Here is a 12,008-nt window from a genome sequence, read left to right as displayed (position 1 = left end):
TTTCACTGTATGCGCCTTTCTTTAGAAAAAGAGGGACGAGTCTAAATTATTTTCTGTGTTAATCAACATTATGCCACAAATGCTGTCAATAGAGCTTAACTTGTATTAAACCTGAAACACTTGTACGAATTAATATCTATGAAGCAATGCAAAGTCTCAAAGCAGTGCTGGTTTTGATGGTAATGTCTGCTCTGAGGCCACGTTCACACAGCAGCAGAATACAGTTGTCAGACCTGTTTTGAGTGCTTAATATGGTTATGTTCATACACTGGATGGTTATTTACCGATGTGACAACCGCATTCTATAACCGAACTGACACCCGCAAATTTTCAGGTCTCACAACCGCGTTCTCGGCAAACCTGTGCTGTGTGAACGGAACCGTATTGGACAACTAGTTGTTAGTTACGTCATGTAGAGTGAGAGACACGCTGCACTGTACACGCATGTGTTTCATGTGGGGATTTGTTAACTCACGGAGACTGAGAAATGAGCTGCGTGTCATCCAAAGTTTCAGCTGCAGTCTTCCACTAGCTACTCGGGCACGAGCTGTGCGACACAAAAGCTGTGCTCTGCACTTGGTTAAAAAGCATTTAAAGCCGCTGTCAGTTAATTGGGATCTGATGGATGAACTTGCACCTCAATTGGACTCATTTATTTAATAACACGGTGGTTGTGATAATACATGCCGGTGTTATGGACGTTGCCATCTTTTAGTCACCGTCACTATGGTTACAGAATACGTTTGTGACTTCGGTTGTTCGTTCATACAGACAGCATTCAAACTGCTACTGTATGCTGTTGTATGCACGACATATTTCAAGACTCACAACTGGAAGTAAATATGGTTGTCAATCCCAAACACTGACTGTATGAACGTAGCCTGAGTTTTGTTCTCACTACATTGTCAAAGGTTTAGACAAAACTTCCAAATCTTTTTACAGATTTGCAAACTCATCATCTTCACTCTTCACACTTTTGTCCCATTACTGATATACAGCAAAGTGCCTCAAAACTCTTTGGTTTTAATCTCCACTCATAATGTGATGTTCAGCCAACTTTGTTGCAAGTGTGTTTTGGAAGTAGCTCTTGACCCCCTCCTGTCTTCCCCCTTTCTTCCCTGAAACTCCCCCATTTTTACATTTGTTCATGCCCATTTTATGAGTCTTTTTTCGGTCTGGAGTGTGAATGAATGGTGCTGAACTAGGGGGGTTTATGATACTGAGAAAAGGAAGCACATGTCTAAACTATTTTTTGTGGTAATCAACATTGTGCCACAAATGCTGTCGATTGAGCTTAACTTGTATAGAACCCAGAATATTCATTTACTAACATGGCCGTTATTATTGGGCAGGCATTCTGATTAATTTAAAGTTAATCTAAATCTCTTACTAGAGTGAGATTTTACCAGTGACTCAAAGGTGTGTATGCCATTGATAAGACAATTGGGCTGCGTATGAGCGTGTATTCACGTTTGTCATTGTGACTAACACCCTAAATCATTTCGTCAGTCTGTTGGAGCCACCCAGTTACAAAGCTGCCCAAACTGAGACATCCGGCCTGTCTACCCAGTGGTTAATTATTCAGGACTTAGTCAGCTTGTCAATGGCATTTGCCACCTACTCACTCCCTCCAACTTGCAGTCAATCCTCTGCACACTTTCTTGCACTCCTCAACTCTTTCTTCTCCCACTTTCTCATTAACTAACATTTCCTTTCACTCATGCTTGCTCCAGCTTATGTTCACTCTCTCTCATTTGATCTTTTTTTTTTTTTTTTTTTAAAGCACTCTCTCCTCCTGTCCTCTTTCTCTTGTCTCAGGATGGGAACATAATGTACCCTTAGAGGCAGTGGGGAGGGGCAAGGTATGGAAACTGGAAAAGAGGGAGAAAGAGATGGAAAGATGGCTCAACCATGTCAGTTTGGTTTGCTTTTATACAGGAAATATCGTAACAGGCCAGCGTATGAGCTCTTTTCTCGACATGAGAGTGCGAGTGACTAAATGACCATTTAAGTGCTGTGTATTTCACTTTCTATTCATTTATTTTATCTTTAAATTCTAACCACAGTGATGGGAATGAAGTCCTTATCTCTTTTACTTTGTGAAACTGTCTTTATGTTGCACTGGGCTGTTAGATGTAAAAGCAGCAGAATAAAGTACAGTTACACTAGGCCAGGGATAAAGAACCTGTGGCTCGTGAGGCACAAGGCTCTTTGTTAAAAATCAAGTGGCTCGCTGGGTGTCTCACCATTCATCACCAACACATGATTGTTTAAAACTATTTAGAGAGAATTTTCCTGCAGAAAGTGTGGGTGCGATTGCAAAGCATGAAGTGAATGACACAGTTTTGATTTCCTTTCTACCAAATTTGTCATTCAGCCTACTCCTGGTGAACAAGGTTTGAAATTAACACCCACCGAATGTGGATTTTCATGCAGAGTGGTGGGTAATTTTGCTGATGTACCAGCCACTGTGGAGGGCAACCTGTAAGACTTCTTGGAGTGATATGACAAGAAATTAGACACAAAGACGTGCATGACGAAACGTGCGATTTATATTTTGAAGAACAGACGAAGAAAAGCAGCCGATGCACGTCTGATATGATATGTGTGCACAGTGAGCTCCGCTGTTCACGAGTGCAATGAAAGCGCTTCTCCAAGACACGCACTTGCATAGAATTCTGGGCCTACCGGTTAAGAGCATTTTCTACTAGCAATTTTACGAACGTTCGTTTTTTTTTATGTGCACCCAGGGTGTGAAATAGCACCCGCCACCCTCCAAATGCGACGAGCCTCAATCCAGTTTGCAAGCTCGTCTGAATGCAGGCATTTCATGCGCGAGTAATTTAGCACATACCCGCAACAGGCGGGCATCTGTATGACGTCTCGGAGTGACAAGTGACAAAAAAAGCTTTTAGTCACAAAGACACATGCTTGAAGAAACGTTATTATATTTGATCATATAAGAACAGAAAAGCCATCAATGCTTGTGTCTGATTCGCTGTTTGTTCAGAGGCGTGCAGCAGGACCCTGTCTCTTAGAACACACGTTGTTTCATTTGTCTGAAAACTGTTTGCAAAAATAATGTTGTCTATGAGAATGCTGCAAATGATCTCCGATCATCTCAGGAGGTGCTGTGAGTTTCGCTTTATTTCCATGGAGCAGTTCGCTCTTACACATTGTGAACGCAACTCTGCAGGTTTAGTTATATATATATAATAACAAAGACAAAAGTGATTAAATCATAAAATTATACAAGACACCTTGAACCTAAAATTGAGTTCTATTTAATTTTCTTTAGGCAGCATTAACTGTATTACCAAAGCACAATACAAACACATTAGATAAGAACACACATTTCGCTGCATTTTTTTGAGAACACATGGGAATTTATAAGGCTTATTTTTTATGATGATGATTATTATTATCTTTAGTTCTTCATTCGTAGGCTATAAGTAATTTTTCACCTGTTGTCATTGACGAATACTTACGTGATGGCAAATAGGGCTGTTGGAGATGGTTAATGCTTGGATTTGGGGTGGTTATGAATAAGATTTTTTTGATCTTTTCATTATTTAATTGCTTTTTTCTTTCATTTAAAGTGCAATTTGAATTTAGAAATGTCTGAAGTTTTTCGAGTTTCAATAAATTAATAATTTTTTAAAGCAAAATCAATAAAGCTAAAATATTCACTGGGGTTGACAATATAATCGGATATCACAATATTTTTAAGGCAATTATCTTTAAAATATTTTTTTACATATCGCCCAGCCCAAAAGGGAAGTAAACTTTTTCATGAACAAATATAAAATGAAGTAATTTTATGGAGACCCACACAAACACATGTACTCAATTCCATATTGCAACATGTTACCTATTAACTGTTGCATATTTGTTTGTTTTTTGTGTTTTTAAGTAGTCTATGGACATAAACATTTTATTTTATTGTAAAAAAAAAAATTTTAAATAGTAAATTAGTAGTTTGTGCTATGGCTTTCTCGAAAAAAGCCATAGCATCAACCGAAAATTTTAAAATTGGCTCCTTAGTGAAAAAAGGTTCCCGACCCCTGCACTAAGCCCTATCAAATCAGATTACATTTTGTCATAAAAAGGGTGTCTTTCAACTTTAATCAAATTAAAATAGAATGATAAAAGGCTGTGCATGTCAGATGAAAATCATATTTAGAATGTGAGCTAAATGTCATTGAATTTGCTTTGGTGGCCATCAAAGCAAATTCAAAAATTGTCAGACCCTGAAAAACCTCTTCCATTCCCTCAGGCTCACATAAAGTCATGACCACTAATAGATACGCACATGCCTCACACATGGATATTTACATATTGCGATATACACTATATACAAAAGACAAATACTAAAACAGAATTCGGATGATTTAGATGCTGGATACGGGAACGTATAAAAAAATGAAAAGTTTTGTATTTTGTGTTTTGGCTGGTGTTCCTATGAAAGCCGCTTTCCACCCATACCTAAATAACAGTAAAGGAATAATCAGAACTAGAGAACTACAGGATATGGATGAGGCTGAAATAGCCTCAGAACTAGCTCAAAGTGTGAAGAGGATTATGATAAAAAAAGGAGACCAAATAATAAAGACGGGCACGTATATCATGACGTTCAACAAACCCCAACCACCAGAATGGATCCGATTAGGATATTTGAGGGACCCTGTCAGCATCTTTTTCTTAATCCTCTGAGATGCTTGAACTGTCAGAGGTTTGGTCATAGTTCTGCTTGATGCAAGAATAAACATATTTGTTGCAATTGTGGAGAGGAAGGATATGAAGAAACTTATTTAAAACCATCAAAATGCAGAAACTGCACATGTGACCATTCAGCCTCATCAAAAGACTGTCCTATGTGGATCAAAGAAAATAAATTAAAAAGTAAAATGCCTAAAAAAATGAACTATGTAGAAGCATGCAATGAGGTTGAGTAGCTCCTTAATTTCAAATTTGAGAAATCCTTTGCCTCTGTAGTATTACTGGCCAAGCACACAGTTGAGTGCCAGACAGATGTGTCCTAGTTAACAAAAGGAAAAACACAACTAATCAGTAATAAAATCTCGACTTCGTCAAAAAAGATGCAAAGCACCCAAGCCTCAAGTCAAACACAAATTGAAACTAGTGAAGACCAAAGTTCGATAGCGGAGCATTCTCTTACTACAAAAGGAAAGAAGACACAATACAGTGCAAGAGCACAGCAACAAAAGGTTAGTCAGGAGAACAGATCACAGAAAGCTGACCCTATAAAAGTCATAGACATGGCGGAGACCATAGACCCCTGCAGTAGGAGTCCCACACCTAAGAGTAGAAGTAGAGGTCAAATACTGATCCTACCAACGTGATAGGTAGCTGCATCATTCAGTGGAACTGTCGAGGTGATAAGGCAAATTTTGCAGAACTCCAACGACTAGTCATGTTACTCAACATTTGCTTTTTGCTTCCAAGAAACACACTTAACACCAAACAGCCCTATATCTCTGAAAAAGTTTGTAAGTTTCAGTGCATATGAACCAAATATACAACATCCTTGGAGTAACCATCTTAGTTCGACATGATATAATTCACAGTCAGATCACATTAAACCCTAATCTACAGGCAATAGCGCTACGGTTAACTCTTCATTACGTCATTACTCTGTGTTCTGTTTATATACCTCCAGACATTTCTGTGACACTCCAAGATCTAAACAAGCTTGTTGACCAACTATCAACCTCCTACATACTTATGGGAGATTTCAATGGTCACAGCCCATTATGGGGAGGAAACTGCACTAATGCGTAGGGTAGAAAACTCTGATTTCATTAGTAACAATGATCTGTGTCTGCTCGATGGTTCAAAAACTTGCACCCAGGACATGGAACATATTCTGCAATCAACTTAATGATATGCGAACCTGAGCTCTTACTTGATTTTTTGTGGCAGACTTGTGATGACCTATGTGGAAGTGACCACTTCCCCCTAATCACTACCTCTACAAGATCAGATATACAGTATAAAACCCCAAGATGGCAACTTACAAAAGCCAACTGGTAGCTCTTCCAGACCCAATGTTATGATACATTTAATTAAGTGCTTCAAGACTTCCAAGACATAGTTAGAAGTTTCACTGATATTCTCATTGAAATAGCAAATGAAACTGTCCCTAAGACATCAAAGTCAAGTCATAGGACTAACCCATGGTTCGATGATAACTGTAAAATGGCCATGAAAGCTTGGAAAAAAGCAGAGAGGACCTTCAACAAACACCCAACTAAAGAGAATCTAGTAAGACTAAAAATATGTCGAGAACTAGCACGTAGAATTAATGAGCTGGAGAAAATTGGTATCTAGTCTTTCAGCAAACACACCACCCAAAAAAATCTGGGACCTAATCCGAAAGATGAAAAACAAAGGAGAGGAGCCTTAAATATGACACATCAAACATCAGGGTACCCTCTTAACTACGAATCAAGAAGTAACCAATATATTAGCAAAGTTATTCGAAAAGAACTCCTCATTAAAAAACTGTCGACCTGAATTCAATAAAATACGAATACAGCAGGAGTAGAATCCCCTGAATATCCACTCTAATAATACAGAACCATATAATCAAACCTATACTATGGAGGAACTCTCAAGTGCTCTCAAACATGCTCGTAATACTGCAGTTGGACCAGACAGAATAAAATCAGTGATTATCAGTGTGGCTGATGGAGTAAAAGCACCTTAGATAATCTCATCAGATTGGAATCATTTGTTCGGAACAGCTTTATTATGAAAGAACACGCAGTAGCTGTTTTCTTCAATCTAAAGAAGGTTTATGATACCACCTGGAGATATGGTATTCTCAAAGATCTACATGAAATTGGGCTCAGAGGCAACCTACCCATTTTTATCTCCAACTTCCTGACTAATAGACATTTTCATGTCCTAATAGGAACTACCTTATCAAACCCACACATACAAGAGCTAGGGGTTCTACAAGGAAGCATTCTCTGTCACCCTTTTCAGTATCAATATCAATAGTATAATTAAGGTTATAGATCCACATATTTTAAGTTTATATGATGACAACCTATGCATTGGCTACAGAGGGAAAAATATGAATGTAATTGAGCGATAGCTACAGCTATGCATAAACAAGATAAATGGCTGGTCAATTAAAAATGGAATCAGATTTTCCTAAACAAAGACTGTATACACTTCTGTCTTCTCTGGTCCCTATATCTTGACCCAGAGCTGCATATGGAGGAAGAACCCATCAAGGTAGTTAAAGAACTTAAATTCCTAGGTCTTGTGTGTGACAATAAACTTACTTTTATCTCATACATGAAAGCTTTGAAGAGGAAATTATGTTTTAAACAATGGATATTTTAAAAGTTCTGGCAAAAACAAAATGTGGTGCGAATTCCACTGTTTTCTTTTAGATCCCGACTGGATTACGGGAGCATCGTGTATGGCCTGGCAAGGAAATCTTATATACTGATACTAGATACGATACATCATCAGGGAATACGTCTGGTGGTAGGAGCTTTCAGGATCACCCATGTTCAAAGTCTCTATACAGAAGCCGGGGAACCCTCTCTCCAGAACAGGTGTCTGAAACTGGCCCTACAGTATGTGGTTAAACTCAAGGCAAACCAAAATAACCCAGCATACTTAGCAGTATTCCAACTGGTATGTCTTTATTTATATGAAACTAGGCCTAAGTATATAAGACCTTTTGGTATATGGATTAAAACATATTTAAAGAATCTGAATACCAATCTAGACAACTTAAGACTGTTTCATTATTGCCCTTTTCCTCCCTGGGCACTGAAAAAAACAAGCTCTGAAAAAAGCAACAACCATTATCTTGACTTTGACTCAACATAAAAAGACAAACGCATCCAAATGAATTCTCAAAGCAATTCTTAGTTAAGGTGTAATCTCCCACTTCATGGAACCGGATTGACGGACGGATCAAAAACGGATAACAGCGTATCGGCAGCAGCAGTGATAGGAGATCAGCACTACGGCATTTGATTCCCGGGTCAAAGCTCCATCTTTACAGCTGAGGCTCGAGCGCTGCTCCTAGCCCTGGAAAATATAGAGAAGAGTCAAGAACGGAATTTCTTAATCGCCACAGACTCCAAGTCTTGCCTTCAAGCACTCAAATCCATAAAGACTGATCACCCATTATTGTAAACATTTTAACCAAAGTAGCTCTATTACAGAAGAAAAACTTAAAAATCCTCTTCTGCTGAGTCCTGGGACATATTTGTCCGGCTGACAATGAGAGAGCGGACACGGCCGCTAAGGAGGCCCTCAACCTGGAATGCCACCTTCCGACCTTAGATCATTAATAAGCACATATATCTCTAACAAGTGGGGATGGGATGAATGCAACAATAATAACCTATATGAAATTATCCCCAGTATAAGAAGAAGATTATCTTCAATCTTCAAGTCTAGGCATGATCAAGTCATTTTCACTAGGTGCTATCTGGGTCATTCAAGACTCCTGCATGGGTTTTTGCTGATTGTTGAAGATCCTCCATTATGCCTTCACTGTCAAACCCCTTTGACTGTCAAACACATCCTAATGAGCTGTAGCGTCTTTGAAACCATCAGACAATGATTTTATTCAGAGACATACTTAATGGAAATATTTAGAAAGCTATCACCTGAACGTATTTTAGAATTTATCTTGTATTAATCTCAAATGTCTTATATAGCTTTGTAAATTGTATATATTTATTGTTTACCCTGTGCTTGCCATTTGAATAGCCTTGTTGCTGACATGGCATTAAAAGTTAATAAACAAACAAACATGTTTATTGTGCCACGTATATTTTGCCCCATGGATATCTATGAATTTACAAAAAAATTATACTCTAACAGTGTCACAGAGATAATAAATTAATTTCCATAGAGTTGTTATAATGCAGATGATGATTAATAGCTAAATACATTTGATATAGTAAATGTTTATATAATTTAGGTTAATTTTAAACGTGGATCTTGTTTAAAACTTAGCTGGCAACATATACAGTACATTCATAAAGTGTTCAGACCCCTTCGTTTCTTTTTTCTCCACATTTTATGTTGCAGCCTTATGCTACATTCACAGAGTTGTCCCTAAGCCACTCTTGCATTGTCTTGGCTGTGTGTTTGGGATTATTGTCCTGTTGGAAGGTGAACCTTCGGCCCAGTCTGAGGTCCTGAGCGCTTTTGACCAGGTTTTCATTAAGAATATCTCTGTATTTTGCTGCGTTCAGCTTTCCTTCAACCCTGACCAGTCTCCCAGTCCCTGCCAATGAAAAAACACAGCATTGATGCTGCCACCACCATGCTTCACTGTTGGGATGGTATTTCCCAGGTGATGAGCGGTGCCTGGTTTCCTCCAGACATGACGCTTGGAATTGAGGCCAAACAGTTCAGTCTTCATTTCTTCAAACCAGAGAATCTTGTTTCTCACAGTCTGAGTGTCCTTTTAGGTGCTTTTTTCTTTCTAATTCCAAGCAGGCTTTCATGTGTCTTGCACTGATGAGAGGCTTCTGTCTGGCCACTCTGACATAATGCCCAGATTAGTGGAGTGTTGCAGTGATGGTTGTCCTTTTGCAAGTTTCTCCCATCTCCACACATGATCTCTGGAGCTCAAGCAGAGTGACCATTGGGTTCTTGGTCACCTCTCTTACCAAGGCCCTTCTCCCCCGATTGCTCAGTTTGGCTAAGCGGCCAGCACTAGGAAGAGTCCTAGTTGTTCCAAACAAACATTTAAGAATTATGGAGGCCACTGTGCTCTTGGGAACTTTCAATGCAGCCACAAAAAAAAAATGATGTAGCCTTCCCCAGATCTGTGCCTCAACACAATCCTGTCTCTGAGCTCTGCAGGCAGTTCTTTTTACCTCTTGGCTTGGTTTGTGCTCTGATATGCATTTTCAGCTGTGAAAACTTATATAGAAAGATGTGTGCCTTTCCAAATCATGTCCAATCCATTGACTTTGCCACAGGTGGACTCCAATCAAAGTATAAAAACATCCCAAAGATGATCCAGAGAAATGGGATGCACCTGAGCTAAATTTCAAGTATCATAGCAAAGAGGCTGAATACTTATGTCAATGTGATATCAGTTTTTTATTTTTAATAAATTTGCAATGTTATCAAAAATCTGGTTTTTGCTTTGTCATTATGGGGTGTGGAGTGTAGATTGATGTGAAATTAAGAATCATTTTAAAGCATTCTAGCACAAGTCTGCAACATAACAAAATGTGAAAAAATAAATAAAAAATGAAGGGGTCTGAATACTTTATTAATGCACTGTACAGTGGCCATTCTGTTGGGACATACCTGAGCATCAACCTGGTGAACAGTAACTTCACGAGGCTAATGAAGGCAAGTAACAGATAATTAAATTAAACAGTTTTATTTATGCAATCATCCAAGGCTCTTCGACACAATACAAATTAATTTTGGGACTACAGCCTTTGGAACTCACTGTGAGTTCGACTCCATTTCTTAGTGCTTAAACTACACATCAAGCATCCCACTTGTGTATGAATGACTGTTAAGTTGAATAAAATGTATTAATTCAAGCAATGCATTGCAAAAGCAAGTTACTTTATCTGTGAAAACACAGCATATTGTTTCCAAGGAGCTCTAAAATTGCTTCTCACATGCACGAGAAGGATATAGCTGCAGGCTATATTGCTCCATAAAGGGGCGATCGCTCCAGTCCGTCTTTAAAGATATAGGGAGCCCCTTACCTAAACTTTTCCCTAACCTTAACCGTGAGTGGAAGCGATGCCCCAGTTGTGAGTTGGCGCAGCACCCTTTTGGAGTAACTCTGCACTCTTTTGGAGATTCCGCCCCCATTTGCAGGTCTCCGGCTTGCAGCTATACCTACTTGACTTTCACTGTTGTAATGACTGTCTTGCATGCAATTTTTTAAACACCCACCAGATGGCTGCATTTATCAGTGGATCCGATATTACAAAAACGATTTCCGTTTATGGAAAATGCTTAAATGTCGGGAGAAAATATCAGAAGAAAAGGATTATTGGTTGATCTCTATATCTAAGCTCTTCGAGATAATTTTGTAACCCTTTCCAGCTTCATGCAAAGCAACAATTCTTGATCGTAGGTCTTCTGAGATCTATTTTTTGCGATGCATGGTCCACGTCAGCAGATGCTTTGTGTGAATAGCAAACTCAAAATGTTTGACAAGTTAAAGTAGCTCTTACCCACACCTCCAATCTTGTTTCATTAATTGGATGCCAGGTTTGCCAACTCCTGACTCTAATTAACTTTTGTTGACATTAGCCTAGGGATTCACATACTTTTTCCAACCTATACTGTGAATGTTTGAATGATGTATTCAGTATGTACAAGAACAACACAAAAGTTTGTGTGATATTAGTTAAAGGGGACATATTATGCAAAATCCACTTTTTCAATTGTTTTTTTAACATAATTGTGTCCCCAGTGTGTGTGTAGACAACCACAAAATATGGTAAAAGACCATCCCCTCATTTCTTTTCTTTTCCCATCAATAAAAAACTGTGTCTCCGAACGAGCCGTTCAGGTTTGCAGCCCCTTATGACGTCAAAAGGGGAAAGGTACCGCCCACGGCTGGTGAAGAGATATGCCCGAGTAGCTTAGATATGCCCTTATTAAAACCTGAGCGAGCAGCGTACAGTCTGCCATATTTATCTCCTCACTAGAGCCGCTTGTGCTAACTCGGACTGCTTCATCAATGATGGTCAACACAAGGCTGGATTTGCTTCAAAGCTAAGGATCAAGGATGAATCGATACCAACTCTCCGTGACCCAACTTCAGATTTGCAAGTTGTAAGTTTCGCACTTTGTACTTTTTTTTTTAATGTTTGCAATTTGGCTTTCTGAATTTGCTTGTTTGCACGTTGCGTGAAAAACGCTTGTTGTGAAAACATTGTGCTTTGTGTAACATAGCAACTAGTTCCTAACTACCTTATTCCATAAAATTAAAGCTGTAGCTCTGTTTCAGT

At 38.8% G+C, this 12,008-nt stretch overlaps 1 protein-coding gene across 4 annotated transcripts in view; it reads left to right on the top strand.

The window, feature by feature from the left end:
- si:dkey-177p2.6 (uncharacterized protein LOC568712 homolog) overlaps positions 1–12,008 on the top strand; it is a 39,080-nt gene that overhangs the window by 14,750 nt on the left and 12,322 nt on the right. The window contains exon 1 of one of the 4 annotated variants that reach the window (XM_051654979.1): positions 3,954–11,832. The exons of the other annotated variants lie outside the window; for them this stretch is intronic. Within the exon in view, the coding sequence (XP_051510939.1) occupies positions 11,786–11,832 (47 nt within the window). The 5' untranslated portion in view covers positions 3,954–11,785. Of the gene's footprint in view, positions 1–3,953; positions 11,833–12,008 lie in introns of those variants that run through there. 4 annotated transcript variants of the gene reach the window in all.

Source organism: Myxocyprinus asiaticus, chromosome 25 (assembly GCF_019703515.2).
Source record: "Myxocyprinus asiaticus isolate MX2 ecotype Aquarium Trade chromosome 25, UBuf_Myxa_2, whole genome shotgun sequence".
Taxonomy (NCBI): Eukaryota; Metazoa; Chordata; class Actinopteri; order Cypriniformes; family Catostomidae; genus Myxocyprinus; species Myxocyprinus asiaticus.
This window is presented reverse-complemented; position numbering and strand designations above follow the sequence as displayed.